At 53.3% G+C, this 27,507-nt stretch overlaps 9 protein-coding genes and 1 non-coding gene across 10 annotated transcripts; 7 read left to right on the top strand and 3 right to left on the bottom strand.

Moving 5' to 3' along the window:
* Nucleotides 1-122: 122 nt before the first annotated feature.
* N0V96_000722 (uncharacterized protein) lies at nt 123-709 on the bottom strand (the record flags this gene model as incomplete). Its single annotated transcript, XM_065756016.1, has 2 exons — nt 123-481; nt 571-709. The coding sequence occupies 2 exons, from the start codon at nt 707-709 to the stop codon at nt 123-125; spliced, it is 498 nt and encodes a 165-aa protein (XP_065615256.1).
* Nucleotides 710-3,527: 2,818 nt separating this feature from the next.
* On the top strand, nt 3,528-4,992 carry N0V96_000721 (uncharacterized protein; the record flags this gene model as incomplete). Its single annotated transcript, XM_053193298.2, has 4 exons — nt 3,528-3,558; nt 3,766-4,321; nt 4,380-4,443; nt 4,504-4,992. The coding sequence occupies 4 exons, from the start codon at nt 3,528-3,530 to the stop codon at nt 4,990-4,992; spliced, it is 1,140 nt and encodes a 379-aa protein (XP_053049416.2).
* A 1,299-nt stretch (nt 4,993-6,291) lies between these two features.
* Nucleotides 6,292-7,307, top strand: N0V96_000720 (uncharacterized protein; the record flags this gene model as incomplete). Its single annotated transcript, XM_065756015.1, has 2 exons — nt 6,292-6,555; nt 6,624-7,307. 2 exons carry the CDS (start codon nt 6,292-6,294, stop codon nt 7,305-7,307), a joined length of 948 nt encoding a protein of 315 aa, XP_065615255.1.
* A 392-nt stretch (nt 7,308-7,699) lies between these two features.
* N0V96_000719 lies at nt 7,700-7,771 on the top strand. Its single transcript has one exon. It is a non-coding gene; the product is annotated as a tRNA-Ala (tRNA).
* A 2,304-nt stretch (nt 7,772-10,075) lies between these two features.
* N0V96_000718 (uncharacterized protein) lies at nt 10,076-11,497 on the top strand (the record flags this gene model as incomplete). The annotated part of the gene is made up of 3 exons (XM_053193300.2): nt 10,076-10,406; nt 10,502-10,846; nt 10,905-11,497. 3 exons carry the CDS (start codon nt 10,076-10,078, stop codon nt 11,495-11,497), a joined length of 1,269 nt encoding a protein of 422 aa, XP_053049418.2.
* Nucleotides 11,498-12,150: 653 nt separating this feature from the next.
* N0V96_000717 (uncharacterized protein) lies at nt 12,151-13,726 on the top strand (the record flags this gene model as incomplete). Its single annotated transcript, XM_053193301.2, has 3 exons — nt 12,151-12,756; nt 12,821-13,454; nt 13,512-13,726. 3 exons carry the CDS (start codon nt 12,151-12,153, stop codon nt 13,724-13,726), a joined length of 1,455 nt encoding a protein of 484 aa, XP_053049419.2.
* Nucleotides 13,727-13,973: 247 nt separating this feature from the next.
* N0V96_000716 (uncharacterized protein) lies at nt 13,974-15,632 on the bottom strand (the record flags this gene model as incomplete). The annotated part of the gene is made up of 1 exon (XM_053193302.2): nt 13,974-15,632. The coding sequence occupies one exon, from the start codon at nt 15,630-15,632 to the stop codon at nt 13,974-13,976; it is 1,659 nt and encodes a 552-aa protein (XP_053049420.2).
* A 1,358-nt stretch (nt 15,633-16,990) lies between these two features.
* Nucleotides 16,991-19,784, top strand: N0V96_000715 (uncharacterized protein; the record flags this gene model as incomplete). The annotated part of the gene is made up of 7 exons (XM_065756014.1): nt 16,991-17,024; nt 17,383-17,646; nt 17,737-18,201; nt 18,263-18,410; nt 18,466-18,543; nt 18,621-18,938; nt 19,010-19,784. 7 exons carry the CDS (start codon nt 16,991-16,993, stop codon nt 19,782-19,784), a joined length of 2,082 nt encoding a protein of 693 aa, XP_065615254.1.
* A 121-nt stretch (nt 19,785-19,905) lies between these two features.
* On the bottom strand, nt 19,906-23,058 carry N0V96_000714 (uncharacterized protein; the record flags this gene model as incomplete). The annotated part of the gene is made up of 3 exons (XM_053193304.2): nt 19,906-20,190; nt 20,265-22,933; nt 23,013-23,058. 3 exons carry the CDS (start codon nt 23,056-23,058, stop codon nt 19,906-19,908), a joined length of 3,000 nt encoding a protein of 999 aa, XP_053049422.2.
* Nucleotides 23,059-25,686: 2,628 nt separating this feature from the next.
* Nucleotides 25,687-27,080, top strand: N0V96_000713 (uncharacterized protein; the record flags this gene model as incomplete). The annotated part of the gene is made up of 3 exons (XM_065756013.1): nt 25,687-26,165; nt 26,235-26,739; nt 26,997-27,080. 3 exons carry the CDS (start codon nt 25,687-25,689, stop codon nt 27,078-27,080), a joined length of 1,068 nt encoding a protein of 355 aa, XP_065615253.1.
* Between the last annotated feature and the right edge of the window lie 427 nt (nt 27,081-27,507).

Here is a 27,507-nt window from a genome sequence, read left to right as displayed (position 1 = left end):
CAGGGTATTGCTTCTGTGCTGATTGATTCTATGATCGCTATCTCTTGACGCTTTCCTGTGCTCAATACACCATTTCCGCCCTGAAGGCGACTGAATTATCACAAATTCCTGTAGAGCGTCATCTATTGCTCCAGCTCACGATCGTTGTCGTCCATATTTTCAAACTTGTCGCCAGAGCCGTCATTCTTGTCTGCCTTCTCGATGACCTTAGCACGTAGCTTCCGGAGCTCCTCCAAACCCCTCTCAACGTCGGCCTTCATATTCTTCATGTCGCCCTTTTCCTTCTCTAGGTCGGCCCTCATCTGATTCACCTCCTTTCTACCCTTCTGAATCGCCTTCTCGTCTCGATCGATCCGTTCACCCTTGTGCACAAAAAGGTTCCAGGCGTCCTGCTTAGCCTTTTCGTACTCGCGACGCTCGCGCAGAATGTCTTCCCGGAGGATCTGTTCCCTTTTCAGAAGGGCTCGATAGGCGATCAGGGCTTTCACAAAAGCGCTCTCTGTTGTCCCAGCGGGTCAGCAACGCCTCGATGACGGAATGAGCATTTGGCAGGATACAGAGGATACATACTGATGCGGCGCTCGAGTAGTCTATCTCTGCACCACTGAGAGATATCTCGGACGAGAAGAATGACGAGCAGCGCTCCACCGACGCTCGCCAAGAAATACCAAACTTCCTCGATCTCGTTAACCGTAGCATCGTTGCCCATGTTGGCTCGTCTTTGTGTCTCTCCGTGGTGCTGGATCGGGGACTTCGGTCGAGGCTGTGGTGCAGTGGCCTGTATGCTTAGCAATGATTGTCATCAATAGCCTGATGATGAATAGAGAAGTTGAAGAAGATGAAGGATTGTAGTTGGGAGTGTTGTCGGGATTGTAGAGGACCAGGCGGAGTTTATATTTTGAGGCAGACCTTTGTTCCTTCATTTTGTCAAGAAACTGTCGCGACGGAAAGTTCTGGGTGCAAGTACAAAGCTACTGCCTCGTCCAGTCCGGAAATCCCAAGGCGGGTGTACGTAGATACATGGGTACGTTGAGACATGATCTCAGGCAGAAGGTGGAAGGACTACCCGGTGACAACTTCAGCAGTAGGAACTTCCTTGATATCTTCCCTTCACGGGAGGTGCTGATATTAGGTAAAGTATAAAATCCTCTCAATAGTAGTCCCTGACTGCAAGCTTGAACAAAGAGACAAGACAGCGCAGTGCAGCCCTTCCATACCTAGGCAAATCCAAACACTGGGAAGGCTACAGACGAGCTGTGAATGGCTGTGGAACACTTTAGCTGTGATTTCAATCTGCCTTGAATTAGTATCCCCAATCTCGGGTGGTCTCAATTCAAATATAATGTCTGCTGCACTTCACTACTCTGCAGCACACGTATACGCCACCCTGAATACACACATCCGGGTTTCCACGGCATGACAGAGGCTAGTGCTATTGAACGTAAACTGCTCTCCTTTATGAATCTCTAAAGGATGCTATCTTTGTAAAGTTTTCATTAGGTATTGTGGCTGTTGGTGTTGGTAGTCCCACTACCAATGTCATCACATCCATCACATCCTTGTCTGATCTCTGAGATGTACGTGCATGTGTTTGGAAGAGCCCATTTCAATGAACTCCATAGAATCGATAAGTCCTTCCATCTATATCGATAGCAGTTGCAGAGAGTACAGGCACTACTGTGGGCTGCGCTCGCTCATGCATGGCGGGAACATCAACACATCGTCTCCATCAAGAACCCTTGAGATGCAACTCTTATTTCGTTTACTCAGCAAATTAGATGCATTACAAACACAAGATCTTCCATAAAACTTCATGCTCATGCCCATGATGAATGCTGGCAACCCTCTGACTTACGCGTCACTTTATGTGCGGCTTGGCCTGCCCTCTTCGTTGATGGTTTTGTGCATGCTACTTGTGCTGTATGCAATGGCCCTTCTGGATAATCTGGGCAGCAATCATAACCCCTTCCATCCATTTTTCTTGAGCCATACGCATGGAAGGTATCGCGAATAACAGGAAATGGCTGCTCCACTTTGTGTTGGATCAAAGTAGTGACCTTGTGTCTTTTCGAGAGGCCAGTTCAGTTTGATAGCTCTGCCGTCTTTGCAGGTATTATCTGGTTCTGCTCGGGACAAACTAGCAAGTACAAAGTTGTAGATGTTGTTCCGCATCCGAGATTCTCATTGGATAAGCTTAGAACACCGAGAGTTGGGCAAAAGGGTCAGCTTGCAGTCCGTGGTATGATAAGTACTTAGTAACTAAAGCTTATAAGTAAGTTCATTGTAGAAACAGTAAACTTTCTGAGACTACCCAAGCTAAAGGTTTACAATACATCAAAATCCGCTATCATTTCGCTCAGTTTCGGAATTATGTCGCCCTTGTTGTTTGCTGATCTCTCTGCAACTTGTGAGAAACTGACACTACCGCTTATTGGGTTGACTATGTGTGAGATGCTAGTTGCAAAGAACTGAGGAGGCTCGGACCGAAGCTAGACTTTGAGGCGGGAGAGTCGGACCCGAGGCCATTGTTACTTACTCGTCAACTGCTGCCAGAACCACCGACAATGCCGCTGACTACTCCGTACTAAGCCTCCAAGAATCCAATCTCCCGGGTCGGTGGGCGGGTGAGGTTGATCCGAGTCATGAGCCAAGCATGGATGCCAATGGGCCTTACCCAGCGACAGAAAGCTTAAACTTAGGGCTGTTTAGAATATATTGCAGCAGTTGTCCGTCGTTTTCGTCGCTTTTGGAGTCGGAGAGATCACTATTCCAGAAACATCTTCCGCAATTCGATAAATGCGTTGGCTGAGCCTCATGCCTGCGTGCATATGTTCGTTGAGTGTCGCATGGCGGCCTAGGAAGCTCTGTACCAACTTCGTGATGAAGAATTGATGGAGCGCCCGCCGCCGACAAGCTTGAACAATGTACTTAATTCGAACACAACTTCCCAAGACTACCGGACGCAATCGCTTTCCCAGCCATAGTATATGGGCCCAGATCTAGACTCTTGAATCAGCCTTTGACTCCGTCATGAACTCAAAATAATTTCACGACAGTGGAGGCGGAGTCTATTGGGGCTGACGAACTCCCACCGGGAGTCCGGGACCACTGCCTATTACTTGACCACACCAAAAGAATGCAAATGTTCTGCTGGTGCGTGGCCCATCTTGGCGTAATAGCGCCATCTCGCACCAATTTTATACCTTGGGTAGGGGTGACCCATCATTATAGTTAATTGAGCTCCAGCACCACCAAAACAAGCTAGGCCACTTCGTGGGCAGGAATTTTATGGTGCCGTCCCTATTCAGCGAGTCAACGACTCCTGAATCCACGCTATGTGAGCAGACTGAGCGAAAGTTGTAAAAAAGTTTCTTAGAGAGTACCAAGACTTTCTTAATGTGTTGTTCCTGCTGACCCAAAGTGCCAAGATGGATCCATCTCCGTGGTATCATTATCTGCCAGAACCGGAGCCGATTGCGACAATGAAGCCATGCCCACACTGCATTCTATAAATCATCACCAGCGCCATGCTCTCTCTCTGCCCACAATATGACAGAAGTAGTTGATTATACCGTTCTCTCTCACCCACATTCTTTTGTGTGATTCGCAAACCCAACTTTTACACTCTTTTTCAAAGTATATACAAACACATTCTTTTTTTCACAATGTTGGTCATCCCAACAATACTCTCCTGCCTCTCCCTGGCCCAGGCGGCCAACATCTTCGTTTCTCCCAAGGGCGTAGCGACCCCGGACGGCTCCTAAGCCAAGCCCTTCTCCGACATCCAAGCCGCCGTCAACATCTCCCAGCCGGGCGACGTCATCATCCTCCGTGGCGGCACCTACGACCTCCTCAAGAACATCAACATCACCGTCAACGGCACGGCCGCGGCTCCCATCACCCTGCATGCCGCCAAGGACGAGGAGGTCATCATCGACGGCGAGGGTCTGCCGGATACCCCCGCGCCCGTCGGCGCTTCCGTGCCGGGCCGGAACCGTGGTGTGCTCCACGTCGAGCGTGTGCAGTACTGGAACTTTGCTCGTCTTACCTTTACGCACGGCGCGTACGGCGTGTACGTGAAGGATTCGAGCAACTTGCGCTTTAACCAGATTGTTACCCGCGAGAACTACGAGAGCGGGTTCCACATGCAGGGTGCCCTGTCTAACAACGTCATCTCATACCTTGATTCGTATGGTAACCGCGACCCGAGAAACAACGGCGAGAACGCCGATGGCCTTGCTATCAAGGAGGGCAAGGGCGAGGGCAACATTGTCGTTGGCAGCAGATTCTGGGATAACTCTGACGATGGTGTCGACTTCTGGTGAGTTCTTTGTTACTTCGTTGATATTATCATGATGCACGAGCTGACAGTATCTCAGGGAGTTCCACTCCAAGTTGACCATCAAGGACAGCATCGCGTGGGGCAACGGCTTCAACCGCTGGGTAAGTCAGCCTCAAAACTTATAGCTCATCCCACTGCAACGCCCCTAACGATCCATCTAGGATATTCCCGACTTCACCGGCAACGGCAACGGCTTCAAGCTAGGCGGCGGTAGCGCAGGCGACATCCTCCCCGCCGCCCGCGACGTCATCAACTGCATCGCCTTCGGCAACAAGGCCAACGGCTTCACCGACAACTCCCAGACGGGCGCCTTCGCCATCGAGGACAACACCTCGTGGATGAACGGCAAGACGGGCTTCCGCAGTGTCAACGCCACGGGCGTCCTCAAGCGCAACGTCGCCGCCCTGAACAACCCTGAGGCCCTCGCCAACGCCACCTACTTCGGCCAGGCGACGCTGCGGGAGCGTCAGACGTCCATCGGCAACTCGTGGGATGTTTTGGGCGCGGCTGCGCTGACGAACGCGAGCTTCAAGAGCGTCGATATCAGCCTTGTTTCTGACGCGCGCGGCAAGAATGGAAAGATTGTGCCGAGCGACTTTTTGGTGCTTGCTGATGGGTCCAAGATGGGTGCTACCACCAACTGGAAATAAGTAGAGCTCGTTTTTCGGGGATTTTCTTCCCTTTGAGAGGACTATGTTCGTCCTGAGAATTACGATGGCTTTCGTAGCCTCTAGGAATCCAAATTTTAAGCCGTTATATACCTACTACTTTCAACCTTGGTCAAGTAATGGGCCTTTTCGTACTGATCTAACCAGCTTATCGACCAACTGGGTCCAGAATGTGGTGTCCTCCTTTCGTTAGTCGTAACCTGTCAATTATGAAGCCATTTGGCCGAGCGATATGATACTGGACTGCGATGGACATAATGGTCTACTGCTGTACGGTAGAAAATCACGTACAGGTCGATCTCTCTTCTCTGCCTTTGTTTTTCTTCCAGTCTCAACGCTCAATCGCTACTTCACCATGATCCTATCAGGTACAGGTGACGTCAGTAAACAAACCTTCAGTGTTTTCTAACGCTGATTCTGTCTTTGATCTTTCGATCGGGTGCACCGCGAGGAAATCGGATGGTATGAGTATGGTTAATGAGGATTGATACGCGATTTGTTCTACTAGTGGCGATGTGTCGAGGTCATTCAGCAGCGTACAGGATGGAATGTCATCGTGTATACTAGAATGTGAGCATGCCAGTCAGCCCTGAACTTTGTCGCACGTAGTCAAGACGACTTGATGGGTATCTGGCTTATTGCTAGTGGCCAAGCTAGAAAGCCTCACAACTGGGCCTTCATCTTGCGCTCAACTCACGACCCATCCGCCAAGTGTGGCACACATCTCCGCTGCTAACTCCACAGCAAGCGCTGTTGAGCCGACACGTCGGCCGTGTAGCGGGGGCCGGGACCCCGGGGCGGCCAACGGGCGACAAATGAAAAAGAACGTGGCTCTCCGCTCCGGAATCGGAACTCAAAGATAAAAACAGGGTAATGATGTAAAGAAAGTGGGATGCGAGCCTGATGTTCCAACGTGGGATCTCACCCAGGTGCCACAGAAAAACGCGGGAAGGGAAGATGCTTGATACGACCGTTGAAAATAGGGGTGGGCGTGACGTAATGAGCATGTCAAGCTCGGCACTCCCCTGCCAGGCAAAGCCCTCCGGGCGTCGTGATCAGTGTGCGAGGTGTGAGGTGTGAGGTGATGTGATCATGCGCGTCATGTCACGATCTCACCTTAGCTTATCTGCACTTTAAACTCTCTACTAACGCACTCTTAATCCAGTTGAAGCAGATTACCGACAGATTGGATTGACAAGATCAACACCTAGATTCAACTCCATCGTGAACCTCCATTTCGTCCGATACAGCATCTCCCTCATCGTTGAAGAACCTCACATAATGAAGTGCATTGGCATCTTCCCCGGCTCAGGAGGCCTAGGCGGCAGCACCTACGATTACCTCTTGAAACTTCTCCCCAGCGACCACATTATCCTCATCAACCGCCACCCGGAACGAGTACCCCAAGAACACATTAAGAACGGCCTTCGCGCACGCAAAGCATCATACGAGTCGAGCCCCTCCGATCTCGAGGCTGTGTTTGCCGGCATCGAGGTGCTTTTCCTCATTTCCTACCCAAGTCATGTGCACGAGTACCGCAAAAAGGTGAGAAGCAAAAAGCTCAAGTTGAACTGGTCTGAAGACCAAGACGGGTGGCCTGACAAGATTCACAGGTCCAACTACCAGTCGTCGATGCAGCTCGTCGCGCAGGCGTAAAACACCTTTTTTACAGTTCCCTAGCCTTCGGCGGCGACCTACAAGATGATTCCGTGGCGGAGGTAATGCAAGCCCACCTCTCCACGGAGCGCCACCTGGCCTCCGCCGCGGCATCGGATCCGAGCTTTACCTACACGTCCATCCGCGAGGGTCTCTACTCAGAGTCATACCCAATCTACACTTCCTTCTTTGACATCAACTCCCCCTCCTCCTCAAATGAGATCCTCATCCCGCACGACGGCGCTGGCCCGGGCGTGGCGTGGGCGAAGCGCAGCGAGCTGGGAGAGGCGTCGGCGAAACTTATCGCGCAGTATTCCTGGGACCCGGACCAATTCCCTCACGTCAATAAAAAGGTTCTATTCACGGGTCCGCGGGCCTGGTCTCTTGAGGAGACGGTAAGGGTGCTTGGGCGGACTGTCGGGAGGGACGTGAGGATCCGCGAGGTGAGCGTGGATGAGTACGTGAAGCTGCCGCAGGTTTTGGCGAAGTTCGGGTCGGTGGAGAAGGCGAGAACGTGGGCGACGGCGTGGGAGGGGGTTCGAGCGGGAGAGACTTCCGTTGTTTCGGAGACGTTGAGGGAGGTTATTGGGCGGGATCCGGAGGAGTTTGATGTCACGATACAGAGACTGAAGCAAGCATGAGGGCAGGGAGATGATTTGGAGTCATTTTTTCGATGACCTAGATGGGAGTACAGATGCGAACGACTTCGTGAGCGTCATGGGCTACAACAATTTGCCCCCTATTCCCGAACATCGACTCTGGGAGATGCCATGGCCACGGGATGAAGGGCTCGCGCACAGGCGCCTGGACGATCATTTCTCTGCAGCATTTGGTCGAGCCAAGTGCATTTGAGGTGGTTGTCGGACAACAAAGAGATTGAGACTGAGAATGAGAGCGAGATGGAGTTGGCTCTAGACTTGAAGGGGAGAGAAGGACAGAGACAAGGGGAGGGCAGAGGGCGCTGAGTTGCTCGGATGATTTTCTGCGCCTCCACGCTACAACAGACGGCTCACATACCTCAAGTTTCATCAATGGGCGATTGGTTTAGTGGTATAATGACCGCTTAGCATGCGGTAGGTCCTGGGTTCGATTCCCAGATCGTCCAATGTTTTTGACTCGGAATTCTATTCCGGGATTTTTCATTTTGCTGTTGCCCTTATCAGCGGTCGGTCGCATTGCGTGTTTGCTTTGCCTTCTTATGTGGTTGTATTAGATTTGATGGAACGTGAATATCTGTGTACGTAGGTAGTTGCCAATGATTAGGTACATGTATCCGTACCGTAGGGCGCATCTTCATCACTGTGGAAAGCTTCCGTACGATGAGATGGCAATGGGTCCCAAGACATCGTTGAGAGCGCGTCGTCAAAATGATACTTTTAGAACACTCTACGACCCATTTGTGCTTCGTCTTATGCGAAAAGTCATTCTGGCTGTCCAGTGCCTATTGAGGCAACTCGCGATTGCCATGAAAGTCAATTAATGAGAAGAGTACTTTTGTTTATGATTGATTAGCAGTCTCTGCCCAAAGCTTTCTTCAGCCTGACCCAGTGCTAGGGTAGCTATTGTCGACAATGCGGCCGTGGTTTCCCTGGGAATTCCCAAGCTCTTTGAGCTATACTCAAGATTTAGGGCGCCCAGTACGCCGTTTCTTGTCACTTCAATACCATAGTGTCCGTACTTCACTCCATTGAAATATGCGGACACTTCCGTCAATGGTGGGAATGATGCTGAAGTGCTCCAGATGAACTCGTATGGACGCTGGGATAAGCAGGCGGGGGATCGTATTAGCGCCCCATCCACCAAATAAGCGTTTTAAACTTAAATCGGCACCCAAATGATGTGCTGATAAGGATGAGAAGAATGCCGCGCTGTGCCGTTCCCCCAGTCCAAGAGATACAGCTGAAGACATTCCTACATACCTCCCCTTCCGGTCTAGAACTCGGACGATTCTCCGTCCAAGACATACGGCGCAACTAGCCCGTAGCCTATCTCAATCAAGCTCTTGTTGCAGGAAACGGGCTCATGCAACCCAGCAGGCCTCAATGTCCAGCTTTGCGTGCTTTGCCCGACCCCCAACAGCCCGCGCGATCGCCAAAGTCCCCTTGAATCCTTACCGCCGCGCTACCCCGGTTCCGGCAGGTCGGTTGCCCGCAGTCCGGCACTTGACCTCCTGGATCTGTCCAAGACTCCAAGACTTTCAGAAAGCTCGCGGGGGCCACTGGCAGCCAGGCACTGTGGTGTTGTTTGCTTGGGTCGCATTGGGATCCACCACCAGTCCTACCAGCCCAATTTATCTAGGCTTTTGTTCGACTTGCTTAATCAAGTCTTCGAGGCCGACCAGACGATGCAAAAGGTCCATCAAGCGCCCTTCTTCAAAGTTTGTGGTCTGCTATTCGGATTCCCCATGCCGCTCGTCCCGTCAACGAACGTCTTTGTGAAGCGTGTAGAACCTGTCCTGTCAGTGTAAGCAGCTGCCTCCCATTCGAAGGGTTGCGTGCTCGTCTGATGATGCAAGAAACCCCTGGCCGAGATAGACACGCCCAGCCACAGTCGAATGCTTCTCTCCAAGCTTCCAACCTTCCTTCTCCAGGTCCCAGTCCCTCGCATTTCCCCTTCCCCCCTCCCTCCCCTTCGCTCTCTCCCAGGCCTGGGATCTGTGCGCCATTAAACGCAGAATCACCAGCCAGTCGTATTGGTAGCCGTGGATCTTCACTCCCGTTTACCTTCCCCCCTGAGCGCGGAGAAGCGAGCTTGGGGTAGCACCACCTCCAACTTTGAAGATACCACCACCTGCATGTTCCCTCCCCTCTCTTACACGACAGAGGCGGGGACTTTTGTCTGCAGCTTGTTGCCGCATTCCGCTCTTGCTTTGATCGGGCAGGTCTCTTTACTGACATTCTACCAGCTAGAGAAGACAGACAAGATTATCGAAGTTAGCGAATCGAACAAAGTCAAAAGAGAAAAGGGCACAGACAGGGCAGACAGGGCAAACTTGAGATACCAAGATACTTTTCCCTCGAGGCGGGCCGCAATGACCCAAACGGGAAGGTTGTAAGAGCTGCCCAGGCGATCCCCGACGGTCCGATCCTCGTCATTCATCCTGTTCCTGTTTCCCGTTGGCCCTGCCACCGAAAAGTGTCCATCTCAGGCCTGGAAACTATGTTCTTCTGCTTTCCCCTCTTATCCTCAATCCTTGATAGTAATAGTTGCACACGACTCTCCTCGTACCTCGTAAAGCCGTACATAAAGGAGAGCACACCCGTGCGATCCTCAATCTTGGCGATGCCTTCTCTCGTGCACCCTCGCTGAACTCATCACGCGCGGTCGCCATACACTCACTCCCGGCCACGCTCATCTGTCCCTCAAGAGTTCTCTTCCTCATCGTTGAAAGTAACATACCACCGCAACGATGAAGTCCCTCGCCGCTCTCTCCACCCTCGTCGCCGCCGTCTCCGCCGCCTCGGTTGCCGGCGCGAGCTCCAAGCGCGTGAGCTACGACGGCACCAAGGTCTTCCGCCTCTCCGTCGGAGACGAGGTTGATAGGGTCAATGGCGTCGTCGACAAGCTCCAGTTGACGACCTGGAAGGGCGCCCCGAGAGCCGGTGCTTTCGCCGACATTGTCGTTCCCGCCGCCGAGGTTGCCTCCTTCAAGGCTGAGGTTGCCGGCATGAACCTCACCACCATGCACGAGGATCTCGGCGCGTCAATTGCGGATGAGTCTGGCTTCTCTGTCTACGCTGGTAAGTCTCGACACCTCTCCACCTAGGCCAAACGGCCATCCCACGTGGATATTCTTTCGCAATGGGTGAGGGTTCGTTAACTAACTTTTTCACAGTCGGTTCTGCCAACGCGACCTGGTTCAACTCGTACCACGCCTATGCCGACCACCTTCAGTTCCTCAAGGACTTGGTCTCCTCGTACCCCAGCAACGCCGAGATCGTTACCTCAGGCTCGTCCCTCCAGGGCAACGCCATTACTGGCATTCACATCTACGGCACCTCAAAGGGTACCAAGCCCGCCGTGGTCTTCCACAGCACCGTTCACGCCAGAGAGTGGATCAGCACCATGGCCAACGAGTACATTGCCTGGAACCTCCTGAGCAAGTACTCCTCCGACACGGAGATCAAGAGCTTCGTCGACAAGTACGACTTCTACATCTTCCCCGTCGTCAACCCTGACGGTAAGTTTCCCCTTCGTCTCCATGCCCGTGGAGCTTTTTTCTGACTGTATTCATCAAGGCTTCATCTACACCCAAACCACCAACCGTCTCTGGCGCAAGAACCGTCAGAGCACCTCCGGCAGCACCTGCATCGGCCACGACATCAACCGGAACTGGCCCTTCCAGTGGTCCGTCACCGGCGGTGCCTCCACCGACCCCTGCGCCGAGGACTTCAAGGGCCTCTCCCAGGGTGACGCCCCCGAGACCGCCGCTCTCTCCGCCTGGCTCGCAAAGACCAAGTCCGCTCAAGGCCTCAAGCTCTTCATCGACTTCCACGCCTACTCCCAGCTCTTCATGACCCCCTACGGCTACTCCTGCACCGCCGTCTCCGCCAAGAACACGGAGCTCCAGTCTCTTGCCAAGGGCGCCGTCGCCGCCATCAAGGCTGTTCACGGTACCTCGTACCAGTACGGTCCTATCTGCACCACCATTTACAAGGCGACCGGCAGCAGTGTCGACTACGTCAACGATGTTGTCAAGGCCGATTACACCTTCACCCAGGAGCTTCGCGACACGGGCAACTACGGCTTCGTCTTGCCTGCTGCTCAGATCGTGCCTACCAGCGAGGAGACCTACGCTGGTGTCCGCTACCTGCTCCAGAACATGAAGTAGATGGGCGTTCGGATGTAACTTTCGGACGGTTTATTCCTGAGAACATAAGCCTGGTAGCACCCCCTTTCATGTATCTAGTTTAACCAACCCATTCTGTAAGTATTCCTTCAGAAAATGAACAAATAAACAACTTGCAAACATCAACCAACTTCCCGTCGCAAACATGGACCCGTGTTCTCAAACTTCTTCGCAAGCCAATCGTGTGTTTCGTTTCCTGCAAGCCTTGGCCTATTAAACATAAAAGCATTCGTTCCAAGCACGGCCTGTCGGCACGCTGATACGTCCTCAGTGCCATTGAATCATCAAACTTCGGACGACTTCTCGGCTGCATGTGCAAGCAAAAGGTGGCCAAGCACAAGTTCTCCGCCGACGTCGTGTGAGTTCCTGGGCGTTCCTGGATTGGAGGGGAAGAGGGCCCGAGCCAAGGATCTTCCTACCTTCTTTTTCTCTTTGTGCCGTCATGTTCTTCCCGCAGCTGTGCTCGTACCCCGGATTACTTCATTCTTGTCTCAGAAGTTCCTTTGTCACTTTCGAGAACTTCTATACCGAAAGCGGCTTCTTAGAACAAGACGATTTCAACGCTCGATTCAAGAAAGAATCAAATAACTTCATGAAGAAGACGAACGAATAACAACACAAACAAATCACATACAATGCGTCGACTCTCAAGTCTATCGGCGCTGCTAGTAGCCCTAGCAACCTCACTCACCACCTACGCCGAGCTCACTCGCCGCGAGCTCCAACCTCTCCCGCTCTCCGTCCGCGACCGCGATATCGTCGATGCCCGCAACGCAACAGTCGCTCTCGTGGGCGTGAACTGGGCAGGCCATGAGCGGACCATGCTGCCCGAGGGACTACAATACCAATCCGTCGCCCACATCGTCGAGCGCATCGCCGAGACGGGCTTCAATTCCGTCCGGCTGACGTTCGCCACCGAAATGGTGGACGACATCGTCGACCGGGGCGGCGACGTGAATCTTAAGACGACGCTGCAGAATGCGCTGGGCCCGGAGAATGGTACGGCGGTCTTGAAGCAGATTCTCAAGAATAACCCGTCTTTTAACGAGAGTTCGAAGAGACTTGATGTGTGGGATGCTGTTGCGGCGGAGCTGGGAAGACAGAAGATTTACGTGCATCTTGATAATCATGTTTCCAAGGCTGGTTGGTGTTGTACGCCATATGATGGAAACGGGTGGTTCGGAGACACGAACTTCAACACGTCCAACTGGGTTCGCGGATTATCCTACATGGCAGAGCATGTAAGTGTTAACTAACTTCCGTACCTCATTCAGCTCAAACGTCCATTGGCTAATCTTTGCGCAGGGCAAAGCTTCGAATTGGACAACCTTCATTAGCATGGGTCTCCGCAACGAACTCCGCGACCCCTTTTCCGCAACCCCTCCCCAGAGCCTGGAGAACACGACCTGGACGACTTGGAAAATCCGCATGGTGCAAGGAGCGAACGCAATCCACGCCGCCAACCCAGACGTTCTCATCTTCTTTGGCGGGCGCATCTTTGACTTTGACATTTCAGCACCCGTGCAAGGGAAGTTTGCTAGCGAGCCCGGGTTCAACTTCTCCATTGCCGAGTTCTCCTTCAAGAACAAGTTTGTGTTTGAGCAGCACCAGTATGACCAAGGGCTTGTCGATGATGCGTGTACGAGTTACCGGGATATTTTGACGGCGTTTGGGTCCGATGTCATGACCATTGGGAGCAACGAAACGACAAACGGGACCTTGACCAACGGGACTACGACGAATGGGACGAGTAATCGGGCGCCGTTGGTCATGACGGAGTGGGGTCATGACCAGACCGATGAGAGCGGCGCGTTCAAGGAAAAGTTCCGGAGGTGTCTGATGGATTTTATGGTTGATAGGCAGATAAGCTGGATGGTTTGGGTCATGGGTGGAAGTTACTACACGCGTGAAGGTGTACAGGATAAGGATGAGCCTTGGGGTGAGTCTACTGTCTTCTCCAAAGCGATCTTGATGAATACTAACCTCACTGTGGCAGCTATTCTTGACCACAATTGGGACGCTTACCGCGGGAAATCTTCTATTCGGCAACTTCAGCATGACATGGAGAGGACGTACGAGGCCTTCCACCAGTCCATGCCTGATGCTGGGAGAAGTCCTGGGAATCAGCCAAAGAGTATCGCGACATCCTTTTCGTACAGCGTGTCTCTGGCTACTTTGATGGGTATCGTCGTGGCAGGTATATTGGCTTAGAACAGATATATCGCGGGAGGTAGAGGAGAGGCTGTGGTCATTGTGCATATTCAGATTTGTCAAGTCCTATTCGATTCTGCTCTTGTATCTCGTCATCCAGGAAACAGTCCACGAAAGAGCGTTGGATACGAGAGCCATTCTTGAAGTCATTGTCATTTGCCATCTATCTCTACGGTATGTCTCGTTGTGATACTCAAACTATGAACAATGTCTAGATTGTACAGGATCTATGTCATCATAGAAGCTATTACTTCCTGCCAGAAAACACTTGCTTCCCCTCAAACCAAGTCTCCAAGGTCTTCGCCTGCAACGCCTTGCTCGGATCCCAATCAAGATCAAAAATAGTCAAATCAGCCTTCTTCCCAACCTCCAGTGAACCAACCCGATCCTCCAAGAAACAACTCCTCGCCGCCCCCTCCGTCGCGCCCGCCAACACATCACACAACGACAGTGCAAACTGCGGGTTCACGACCGTCTCCAGTTCCGGCTCCCGCGCAGACCGCCGCGTCGTGGCAATGTACAAGTTATCAATCACATGGTGAGGCGCCGTCGGCGCATCCGACCCAATCGCCACGTGCGCGCCCCCGTCCGCGAAATCGCTGTACGCAAACGCCCGCCCGCACCGGTGCTCCCCGATCAGCGACGGCCAGGCGCGGAGGATCGCCGGGTCCGAGTGGACGGGCTGCACGGAGGCCGTGATGCCAAGTTTTCCTAGGCGCTTTGCGTCCTCTGCGGTCGTGACTTCAAGGTGCTCGATGCGCGGGCGGTGTTCCGGTCCAACGTGCGCCTCCAACACGTCGATCGCGTCCGCGACGGTACGGTCGCCGATAGCGTGGAGGGCGACCTGCAGGCCGTGTTTGGTGGCTGCTTGCACCACGGGCGCCATGTACCGCTGTGACCAGACGGGGTCGCAGTTGTCGCCGTTGTGGCTGTATGGCTCCTTCAAACTCGCCGTGCAGCCGTCAATGATGCCGTCGCAGACGAGCTTGATGCCGACGAGACGGCAGTCCGGATCCGTCTCGAGGTTGAACTCGCGCGCCAGCTCGGCGGCGCGCTCGACCTGCTTGATGTTCTCGGCGTCGTCGTCCTTGGGGAGGATCATCCAGTAGGCCGCGAAACGGATAGGGAATGGGCGTCCTGCTGCCTTTTCCTGCTTGCGGTACTCCTGCAGCGCCGTCCAGCCGTCCTCTTCCATGGCCATGTCGATGAGGCCGGTGAAGCCTGCGGCGGTGTAGTCGTTTATGGCTGTCTCAATAGCAGCGATGCGATCCTGGAGGGTCGAGGTGCGGGCCATGTAGAGGGGGATGAACTTCATGCTCGCCGCTTCGGAGAGCAGGCCGCTAGGCTTGCCCGTCTTCGGGTCGCGCACGATCTCGCCGCCCGGCGGGTCGGGCTCGTTCTCGAGGTCCAGATCCTTGAGGGCGGCGGTGTTACACCACGTCGAGTGCAGGTCCTTTGCGGTGATGAGGATGGGTCGGGGGTCGAGGTCATCGAGGAGGGAGGCGAGGGGCCCCTCGGGTGTCATGAAGTGCATCCATCCGCTACAAAAGATGCGTTCGGCTTCCGGGTGGGCGGCGGCGTGGTCTCTGATTGTGGTTCGGATGTCCTCGAGAGTCTTGCAGTGGGCGAGGCTCAGCTTGAGAAGCGCCTGACCGAGTTGCGTCAAGTGGATGTGTCCGTCAACGAGGCCGGGGAGGAGAGTGTGGCCGCCTACATCGCGGACCTCTGCGCCGGCGTCGATTGCGGACTTCACCTCAGATGCGGAGGCGTCACCGACAAAAGTGATGATGCCATCCTTAATCACCAGCGTTTCTGCAAAGTTGGCTTCAGAACGTTGACCTGCAGGTGCTTTGTTTGACCTAAAGATCTTTCCGTTCTGGAAGACGACGTGTGTTGAAGTCGTCATGCTGAGCGGTTGTGAGAGTTGAACTATTGGCCCTTGCAGTGAGGTAGGTAACACAACGCTAGAGAGACGGGAAGCTCTGTATTCTGTACGGCGCTGTGTAACAATGAGCAACTTTAGTATACCTAACCCCTCAGTCTAAGAGTTATTCCGGCGAACAGCGCATGCAATACGTGGCCAAGATCGCGAGAAGATGTGTATTGGTTGCATCATCCTCGTGATAGCACTGATAGCTTAGATACGGGCTTGATGGCGGGGTGGTATGCGGGGTTGAACCGTCCTGATTTCCGACGCTCCTCGGCCGGGCCCTCGGCGTTGCGACTGTACGGGTGGGGAGTTGATTTGTGCTGTCAAGAATCGACGCAGTTCCTCCGCGATCGGCCTGTGAAGATCAATACGTCTTGGCGGCAAGTCTTTTGGAAGATTAGAAGAATCTAGTAGAGTCTACCCAAGGTTCCAGCATAGACGCGTCAAGACGTAAAGCTAGAAGTGTTACGGACACAACTCAACGCGACCTCGCATGACCAAAGCTCCAGCTAGGGACCTTTCAGGAACTCTTTCCCCTGCCTTGGACGCTGCCGAGACACATTGAATCCTGGAATTTCAAAATATTAAACGGGAATATCATGCTGTTTGGCTTGACAGTAACGATTACTGGTTCAGTTTGCTCCAAGATATTAGAAGCGCATGGCTTGTTACCGCTCGCGAACAGCCACTTGCCAAAATATTCGCCCCTTGCCTGGGACTAGCGGCCAATGCAACAGACTCTCGGAGACTCTTGTAGGCAACAACGGGTGAGCCGTTGAGTTAAAGTCTCCGGGCTTACATTGGTTGACCAAGTTTGGACCAAACCTTTCCATTTCAAAGCGTTCCGGGAGTTCGGAGCCAGCAGAACTTCGGCTCCGATCGCCAACGGATCTTGTTGCCCCGGTGATGCTCATTTCCACGGAAGAAACCCCAGTCATCATTGAGTGCGATGACCCCGCCAGGATCTTGAAGGATTTGATTGATTCTATCTATAGAAAGAAACTGGCGATAAATCTTATCCGACTAATCAGAGACTACCCATTTCACCTCGTAAATGGTGAATTCCAAATGTCTGCCTAAGTACGAGCTACTAGCACCCATTGAAGTCTTGACAAGGCCCTGCCAGACATACTGCACCCTGTCTTTCTTCAGTAGAAAGCGCTGAAGAAAGCCAGGGGTTTACAACGGTCTGAACTCTGTGTCATGTGACTAAGCCGTTAGTTGTCCCGCAAATGGACATGGTCGATCCCATTCAAAGCGCGCCATTGACGCTGTTTTTTCCCGATCGCGTTGAAGAGCAGAGAGAGAGGTTGGTGCAACTTCTCCGCCAAGGAATGCGAAGATGGAGAAGAACCAGAAACGAATATCGTAAGTCATCCGAGACTTTGGGAGGGAAAAAGAAAGTTATGATGTAAGACCACCATCGGCTAAACGAGCATGCAAGGTGCAAGCGGTGCCAACAGAGAAAGGTACTTTTGCTCTCCGTGTTTGTTCCCCCCTTTCCCTCCCCGAGTCCGCCCTTCCCCGGTCTACTTTCCCCCGACTCCCGGCTTTCGCCCGGGTACCTGGCGCCCGCGCTGGCTCCGTGTCTGTTCGAGATTACTCGTCCGACCGAGTCTTCTGCCCCGCTACCCGTGCCGTTTCCCGCGCCGAGACCGTACTGATCCACGAAAACGCAAATAGATCCGCTGCTCCCGCACCTTTCCGTGCACAAATTGTTCCACAGCGACCGCCAAATGTGAGTTCCGCGAGAGCGACTTCAAGCGGCCGCCCGTGTCTCGCGAGTATGTCGCGGCCCTCGAGTCCCGCATCGCCTCGCTCGAGAGCCTACTTGGCAACCTCAAGGCCGCCGACGGCGACGAGCGCAACCAGATCCTCGACGACCTCGAGGTTCAGGACTATGTGCCCTCCTTTTCCGGCCTACCGTTGGCGGATGAAATTGCGCTGAGCGAGGCCATGACCAAGGCTTCGTTTCAGGAGATGACTGATGGTATTTCCTTGTCCCTTTCCTTTTCGTTCTCCTCAGTGCTGGGGTCTCCATCGCCTCTTGGCAACTATCAGTATTCTAATCCCCCCCCAGGGTCCATGATCTACCACGGCCCGACAAGCATCTTCCAAAACGAAGTCAGCCCCTCAATATACCCAACCAGCTCCTCCACGGCCTCGAAACCTTCGGCCTTCCACGAGGACAAGGCCAATCTAACCAACCAGACTATGCGTCTCTGCATCGGCCTCTTCTTTTTCTGGCAGTATCCGCTCTTCATGTTCATCGACAGGGAAGCTTTCGTCCAAGAATTTGAAGACAACCCTGTCGACGGCAACTTTTGTTCGCCGCCCTTGATCTACGCGTGTGCCGCCCTGGGTGCGCTCATGTCCAAGGATCCGGAAATCCGGCCCAGGGCACAGGAGTTCGCGGACACGGCGCAGACTATCTTGACCACAGATGAGTTGGGTGTTTCTAGGCCAACTTCGGTGCAGGCCTGGTTGTGTCTTGCGTATTACGAAGTCGGTTTGAGTAACATGTCCAAGTCGTGGCTGTACACAGGTGAGAGTCTTCCACGAACTATCAGGTTGTTGGGACTGTGATCTGATCTAGATATTACCAGGCATGGCGTTCAGAATGGGCCAGGACCTTGGCTTGCAAAGAGACCCTACGCATTGGGGACCTGAAGGAAAGCCAAACGAGGCGAATCCATTCCCATTCAACAATGAGTTCCGACGCCGAATCTATTGGGGATCCTTCCTGACGGACAAGTGAGACATCTATATGAATTTCAAGCTGCTCGGTCTAACATCTTGCCTCTTACAGAATGTTCAGCCTATTCTTGGGCCGTCCGACATTCATGTACGAAAACGACGCCGACGTCAACATCAGCGAACCTCTACCGTACGTCCCATTGCCAGACCCCATTCAAAGACTTCAAACTGCCCACCTTGGTTCCATGCATTGACACAAGACACCAGACACGACCCCCCAATCTGGGAAAACTGGCTCTTCTCACACGACCTCGGCTTCCTCAAGACCATGCGCCCAGCGGGCCCAAAGCTAACACTACTCTTCAATCAGCAAATTGAATTGGCCCGCATAGTCCATGACATGCTATCCCAGACTTTCGCCCCCAAGAAGATGAAGGACCCAGCCGCAAGGAGGTGGAATGAGGTCTCCCTGAATAAGCTCAACGCCAGGTTGGTCGCGTGGCACGAGGCGCTGCCCACCAACATGCGATGGAAGAAGTGGTTCACCAACAAGGATATACTACAGCCCAACGTGTCGATTCTGCAGTAAGCTCTGCTCCAAGCTTATTTTCTCCCTTGTGTGAGGGTTGTACCATTGAGCTGACGTTACACACCAGCATGTTCTATCACAGCACCCGCATCTGCCTTAATCTGCCCTTCCTAGCATCCGTCCGGCACATCCCCTCCACGGCAGAGTTGGTCGACAACGACGACGACACTCCCGAGACAGCCTCCAACAACCCAATCATCAAGTCGCTCAGGATATGCCAGTCCTCTGCGCAAGGTATAGCCGACGTCCTACAGCGCTTTAAGAGCCAACACACCCTAGGCAACGCGCCCCTCATTTTCGTCGGCGCCACCATCGTCGCCACGAACGCCGTCCTGGTGACGACGAGGCGCCAGAGGGGTGGCGGCGGGGTGCCGCAGTTGATGAAAGACACGTTGCTGCCTGTGCTTGACGGCGCTCTGGAGGATATGTCTGCTTCGTATAAGCTTGCGGAGGAGGCTAGGGCCAAGGTCCGGATTGCGTTGAATACGAAGGAACAGCATAGACATGATGCAGGAGGACAGCAGCCTGAGATCCTGCCGGTTGGGGTGGATGGTGAGAGTGCTTGTGGAACTGAGCCGGTGGCTGTGGTGGTCGATCCAGCGCTCTCGAGCCCGGTTGATCCTCCTGTGACGACAGCGGCCGGCCCGGGCTCGGCGACGGTGACGACAGAGGTACCTGGCTTCATGAGTCCTGAGCAACAAGGTTGGCAGCCTTTAAGTGTGCTAGATGGTGAAACGGCTTTCTGGGGGAACCTTGGCAACGACATATTCGCAGGTTCAGAGCTGGAGTATCTTGACGGCGTGACGGAGTTCGACTGGACCGACCGGCCGCCAATACCTTGAGCGCTCCGATTACAGATCTTGAGGGACAGTCTTGATCACTTGATCCAAAAAACATAGCCATTTTACTTTTGTGTTTTGTTTCTATCCTCTGAGGCGACTCTAGCCCTCCCTGATGCCTGTATCACCACTTATACTGGCAATTCGTGCAATTCTCCCCACCGCACCCGTTGCGGAACTCCTCGATCACGCTGACTGGCTTCACGTACCGCAGCGTCGGGGTGTAGTCGTGTTTCAGCCCAAAGACCTTCGGTCCCGCGATCTCGAGCGCCCGTTCCGTGGCCCAGAGCGGGTGTCCCGCCATGATCATGACGGCGACCTTGAGACCGTACCGGTACTCCTGGACGCCGATGGCTTCTCCAGTCGACGTGTCCAGGAGAAAGATGAGGTCGGGTACGGTAGCAAGGACCTAGACGCGACAATGTCAGTATGGAAATTCCCAAGACTTGATGAGATAAAGACAAAGGGGAGAGATTGACTTACCGTTTCGATGCCACTCTCACCCTTGCCTAGAACCCCCAAATTCTCATTCATAAACGGCACAACAACCTCCTTCAACCCCTCCCCAATACGATCCGTCTCCGTCTCCATCTCACTCTCACTAAGCCTCTCAACAGTAACCTTGCCCAGACTATGTGCCGTCGCAGTCAACGTACTCTCCACGCTCCGAATCTTACCCTGGAACAACACCCGCGCGGTCCCCGGCCCACCCGCAGCCTCAATAATGTCCTTTGTAACAGTCGACACCGTGCCAGCCTGCTGCGCCAGCGCGACCACACGTCCCAGACGCCACGCGAGCGAGTACGTGTTGGGGATACCCACCTCGCGCATCAGCTTACCCGGAATCGGACGTCCCGCGGCACCCGCGGCGGAGCCCATGGCCACGCAGGCGTCGCGAATGGTGATGCCGGCCGAGGTCTCGTCCGTCTGGGTGGCGGGGATGACGACGTTGTGGCCGGTGCCGCTGCAAAGAGTTACGGGGAGGAGCTCGTTGACGGATTTGGCGTGGATATATTGCGAGACCATTTCGAATTGCGGGTATGCGCGTCCCATCATGTCACCGTCCACGGTCGGGATGTCGTAGTAGCGCGAGCTTCCCCAGATGAGCGTAGCGACGCCGTTGGCACCGCCAATCTCCGTGGCGATGAGCCTCTCGAACTTGGTCTTCATCTCCTTCTCCATCTCTTGCATGGCGTGCCATACTCCGTCACCGCCCGGCCGCTCGATACTCACAGCAGGCGTGCCGACGCTGGCGACCGGCGGCATCATCTCGTCGTCCTTGAGGTCCTCGATCCGGATAATCTTCATCGATTCGCCCTCGGCCAACAACTGCTTCAGCTGCAAGTATGGCGCGTACGGAGAACCGCCGCCGCCGCAGCCCAGGATGTAACACCCAATGGACAAGAACCTGAGATCAGTCTCGGAGAGCGTCCACAAGCCATTGGATTCGACCTTGGGCTTGTAGCTCTTGAGATCAACGACCTCGTCTTCCGGGTGATCCTCCGCGTCCTCGGCTTCGTGCTTCTTGGTCTCCTCAAACATCTCCTCGTCAACCAGCTGATCAGGCGCGGCCGTTTTTACCATCTCCGAGTACACCCGCTTATGGTCTGCCGGCAGCGCGACCTCGATCTTGATGGAGGTCTGGTTTTCCACGTAGGGAACACCCGCAATCTCTTCATGGAGGACAGTCACGGAGCTCTCGTCACCGCCCTTGGCGACTGCGTTCTGGATAGCCCGGGCTTTAACCTCCGCGATACCGCCCTGGATGTCCGAGCCGTGGACAATCGTCTCAGCGGAGCCGTAAATCTTGGCAATGGATGCGCCGATTGCGTTAGCGACGCCGGCGTGCTCGGGAACCACGACCTTGCTAACGCCCGTAAGCTCTGAAGGGCAGAGGATGGAGCCGCCGCCGACGAGGATGACGGTGCATGGCTCGGGAGATAGCTTGGCGCGGTCGATGACGGCCTCAAGCATCTTACGTATACGTGCCTTGCCCTTTTCGACAAGGTCGCTCGTCAGAGAAACAGCTGTGGTGCCAATCTTGGCACCTGATGCGACTGCGATATCCGTGGTGGTTGCGACATCGCCTCCGAAGGACAGGGCCTTGGTGATGAGGTCGTGGCCTACGCTATCAGGTCCAACAGCTACGGAACCGTCGTCCGCGCTATGGAGAATGGAGCCACCTCCCAGACCGATGCTCTCGACGGAGGGCATCTCCAGATTCACCTTGACGCCGGCCAATGCCGTGTAGCTCTTGGATAATCTGGGGTATCCGTTGCTCAGCAGGTATCCCACGTCGGACGTGGTGCCGCCGATGTCCACGACGATGCTGCCTGATTTGTCTATCGAGTCCCTTGCGAGAAACGCAGCACCTCGGATGGAATTTGTCGCGCCTGAGGAGAAGATCCTGATGGGAGCCTGCATGGCTTCCGAGAAGGGCAGAAGGTGACCGGCGTTGGAGGTCAAGTACAGCGGGCACTGGAGACCGATGCGACGCATGGCGCCGATGAAGGCTCTGATAGTGCGCTGCGCAAAGTTTAGAATTGAGGCGTTGAGGATCGTCGCATTTTCGCGGGCGAGTAGTCCTGGTCCGGCAATGTTGTGGGAGAGAACAATATTGACATTTTCGCCCAGCTCACTGAGCAGGATCTTGCGGACCTCATCCTCTTGGTGGTAGTCCTTGTCGGTACTGCATCCGATGCCGATGACTGCGACGTTCTCAAGCCCCTTGGACTTGATCTGCCTCGCCTGCTCGCGGATAGACTCCTCGTCGATGGGGCCGATGAGGGTGCCGTCAATATTGCAGCCGCCGGGAATGATGGCCGAGTGGCCGTTGATGATGCGCTTCAATGCCGAGGGCCAGTCCGCAAAAGGTGGGGTGCCCGTCGAAAAGTTGTGAGATGCCAAGCGGAGGACGGCAATCTTTTCCACGCGAGACGTGTCTCTCTCAATAATGGCATTGAGGAAATGCGTCGTGCCGATGGCGAGTGCGGTGATATTGGCGGGGTCCGCGGTTGACTTATCCAGCAGAGCTTTCAAGGTGGCCTGGACGGAGTGAGTTACGTTTGACGTTGTTGGCGCTTTGTGAGATGCGACGACAGCATCCGTGCTGGACTTTGAGACATCCAAGAGCACGCTGTCGGTGTTGGTGCCTGTGAAGATATTTAGTCGCAAGACGTGTACAATTGTGCGTTACTCTGTAGGTTTGGGATTCTTTAAAAAGTCTCTCACCTCCAACGTCGACTCCCACCACCAATGTGCCGTATGATGCACTCATCTTGCTGGACCAACGTTTTTGACTGCGGGGTTTGAGGGGAATATTGGAAGTAGCTCGCGCAACCAGCAGCACCGACCTCACTCTAATTTCAAAGACCGCGAAACTCGATCTCAGCAAAGCAATCTTGGGCCAGCAGGGCTCTTCGTCAGTCCTTGCTAGTACGTCAGGTAGGCAAGATAGTGATCGTGGGGTGATGGCCTCGGAGTCCTTTTCGCTATGGAATGATGTAAAGAATCAGCCGCGCATGTGCCGTGTAGTGGGGGATCAAGTATGAACCGAGTCAACATCCGTTCTTCGGCGGCTTTCTTCAACTCTTTGTCGCACAGTCGCACCACTGCTGGAGCGACCCTCTCTCGCTTATGCAAGTGTAACCACTTTTGCAGGTGCATTCATATGGGGAAGGTCAGTCGGGATGTGGACGATCGGAGCCTCGGATTTATCAGATTGATCTTATCTGCACAGGCGTGACAGGGTACGTATTCGTAGGGCTATCTTGGCTATCAATCGCCAGTCCAATCACACAAACTCACGGCTACCCACATCGTGACGTACCATCAAGATGCCCTCATGAGGGTTCATGTTGGTTACCTAATCTTAGTTGCAAGGCTCTTCACAGGTGAATAATGAGTATTAAACTGTCAAAATCTCGATCTCTACAACTACCTCATCGGAACTCACTCTCAGACTCTCGTTGCGGATCTCCATCAAGAGCCACTATGGGTTTAGAGTCGGTGATCTCAGGTATTATTACAGAAAGTCATTCTTTCCATTCGTCTCGTCATCTTGGAAAGGCTTCAACTTTCCCAATTTTAAGAGTAAAAAATTATGAATCACGATTTACTTAATCAAAAGTTTCCACACAGATGTATTATTAGAGACTGCGCAGTTATGCTCATTGCCAGCAAGACACAGAGTCGTGAACTTATGTCATCATGATTTGCTAGAGTCTAATCATCAGACGCATACTAAACAAGCATAGAGGGCATGTACCTCAATGCACTCCAAACTTAGGTATTACTCCACACCTAGACAACACTCTTGCCCAAATGTGAGAGCAAGCAGAAATTCTAGATTGAAGGCTTTTTTACTGCCACCGATGCCTGGTTTCGACGAAAATTTCAGCACCACGGCTCCTAAATCCGGCAACACCATTCCTTGATGACCTCTCCATCGCCAAGTCGAAACTTAGCAGGAGCGTCCGTATCCATCAAGAGTACAGCAGTCGGCATTGCAAGGTCCTCCGTGCATGACGTTCAGGCAGTAGAAAGCATCGCCGTTCTACACAATTAGCCTTAGTAACGAGATACAACGAAGCACGCGAGGGGGGTATAGAACTTACGTGCTTATCGCGAGCCACGTTGTCCTTGAAACAACAGTCATCTTTGCTGCAGAAGGCACTCTAAATCAAAAGTTAGCGATTCGCAAATATGTCTATTGAGTCACTGCCGTTCATCCTACCGCAGAGCCAAGCAGCGTGGCTGTGAGAAAGAGAACAATGGCCTTAATCTGCATTTTCGTGGGAAGACAGTGTTGGTGATTTGCTGGATTGATAGACGTCTGCAGGTGCTTGTTGAGTTGGTCTCTGGAACGTTTTCGGTACGGGCCTTCTGTTTTTATACTAGAAAACGGCATTCACAACTTCAACTTGAAATAGCCGGCCTCTCAATAGCCGCCCCCTGCAAAAGGCACCGGCTTCAGAAGGCGCTGGTCATGAATATCCATTCCAAGTCTCCTCTTCTTCCTGTGTTCGTCAATACTAATAGTGCGAACGTAAACTTTTGGCTCTCGTCTAAAACTCTCCTCCTACTGAACGGGCCCTACGATGGTCCAGTTCACACCGCTTATTTCAGTCGTCGCGGCTCTGCTAATGATGCTTTGTGTAATACAGTCTCGAGTCTTGACTCAACTATAAGCAAGTCTCACTTATGCAAGCAATCCATGTTTGCGTTGTTGAGCTAAAGCTCATAGGGCAGTTGTTTAACATCACTGGCTCCTCTTCAACTCAATTGATCCGTCAGACAAATAACGTGAGGTTTGCGCCTCGTCAAACTTGATTGTATGCGAACAAATATCGCATTCCTATGTTTGCTAGAAAGTAAGAGACATCAGTTCTTCGTGAAATGGCAACAATGCAGGAACCAAGATGATGCTTACTATGTTGCCATCTTACAGCTATGCGGAGACTTTGCAGTACCTATGGATGAACCATGGGCGACATCCTCCAGCACATGGGTCCGCTACAACAGTGCTGATTGAGCCTAAAGTGAAGCATGATTCAGGGCCATCGACACGCTATGACACCCAAGGATGAAGGGCAGTACTTTGATGGATATTGCAGATACAAAGAGAATCTCAGGAAAGAAAATTAAACCGAAAGAGAAGAGTTCTGGCGCTACGGCATGTGCAAACCATTCAGGACCGTAGAGATGGCTGCCTATTCAGGATTTCATACTCCGTACTCATACACTTGAGCCTGAATCCTTATGTGGAGTTCCATAAACATGCCCTGGACCAGGGGCCTGACCCGCTGACAGCTTGCATCCTGTGCACACTAGAGAGGACCTTTCTCGTCAGCCTAAACGTCAGACAACGAGGAGGAGCAATCTGCAACGCAAGAATCAATCAATCATGTCTATCTTTAGTGACAGCAATTTGGGGTTCGACTATATTACAGTCGACTCAACCTTTGGCCCCGTCAAAGGATTCATCAACAGAGACTATCCAAACGTCGCCCAGTTCCTCGGCATTCCCTTCGCCGAACCGCCGATAGGCTCGCGCCGGTGGTTGCCTCCAACGCCGAAATCTCCGGTCGACAGCATTGATGCTGTAAAGTTTGGCTTCTCTTGCCCTCAGCAGCTTGGTGGCAGGCCATCGGTCTATAATACGGATGTGACTGAACATCAGATCCGAGACGAGACTTCTGAGGATTGTCTCTCTCTTTGCATTTGGGCACCCAAAAATGCGGTCAAGGAGGGGTCCACGAAGAAGCTCCCTGTGATAGTTTTCATCACAGGCGGCGCATTTCTCGTCGGCGGCTCTACGATCCCTTATCAGAATCCAACGCCCTGGATCGAGAACAGCAAACGCCACATTGTCGTCAGCATCAAGTCAGTATACCGAACCTCTCGGACCATCCCAATCTCACCTCGGGGATCTATGCGCTTACACGGATCCAGTTATCGCCTGAACGTCTTCGGCTTCCCCAACGCCGCAGGACTCAACCCTAATGAACGTAATTTGGGATTCCTAGACCAGCGTCTCGGGTTGGAATGGGTACATCAACACATCGCCTCCTTCGGCGGCGACCCATCGCGAATGACGCACTTTGGACAATCAGCAGGCGCCCGCAGCATCGACTGCCACGCGTTCCTCCACCCAGACAAGCCCCTGGTGCGAAACCTCATTCTCCATTCCGGTTGTGCGCTCCCTCCACTTCCAGTGAGCGACCCAAAATGTACGCACTTCAGCGCTCTCGCCAAGGCACTCGGTTTCTCGGGCGGTGATGCTGCGGCGGAGCTGAAGTTTATGAGACAACAGCCTCCGCAAGTTCTTCTCGAGGCTATCCATAACCACTGGGCCACTGAGGAGAAGCCTTTTCTGAGCTTCCGGCCTATAGTAGACAACTTTACTCTATTCAATGATTATGAAGACAGAGCCAAGGCAGGAAACTTCAGTAAACTGGTAAGCAGGACTCGCTCACTGATTCCGAGTTGATCATCGCTAACTGGCCCCAACAAGCCGGCGATTTGTGGAACCATGAACGACGAAGGGAATTCAGTAGCCGTGTATCATCCCGACGGGGCTGATTCATTCTGGGCGGAAACCATTACGAAAGACTACTTCTTGGGACCAATGGTAGCCATGGCACGGTATAAAATACTCTCCCCAATACTTCTTGACAGTCTTAGTACAGCTGCTAACGATCTGCTGGATGACAGAGCCCGCTCAGCTCATGCCCCGACGTTCCGCTTCTTGCTCAAAGACTTTGCACCTGCTGGGGCCAGCTCGTTCCCCAATATTAGTCCACGACCATGGCTTAGAGCCTACCACAGCTCGGACATGCCTTTAATCTTCGGAACACACGATTGGGCTCGTGGCCCCTCTACGCCATTGGAAGAGAAGGTCTCGCGCGCATGGCAAGATCTGTATGTGACTTTTGCGGAAGATGGGCCGGATGGGCTGCGGAGAATGGGATGGAGTGACATGAGTGAAGGTGTGGGAATCGTACTAGGTGGTGGTGAGAAGGGTTGGGAGACAGTCAGCCTGGAAGAGATTGACAACAGGTGAGCATTGCAGAGATGGCTTCATGAGAGTAGCGACAGCATGAACAGCCTTTGAGACACAGATGATAGTCAGCCAGAACTTTTGCCTGTCTTGAAATAATTTATCGGGGCGGCTATGAATTCATATTCGGTCTGTAAATTGCCTTGATGAGACGTGACTCTACAC

Source organism: Colletotrichum fioriniae, assembly GCF_027942845.1.
Source record: "Colletotrichum fioriniae strain IMI 355084 chromosome Unknown scaffold_1, whole genome shotgun sequence".
NCBI classification, from domain to species: Eukaryota; Fungi; Ascomycota; class Sordariomycetes; order Glomerellales; family Glomerellaceae; genus Colletotrichum; species Colletotrichum fioriniae.
This window is presented reverse-complemented; position numbering and strand designations above follow the sequence as displayed.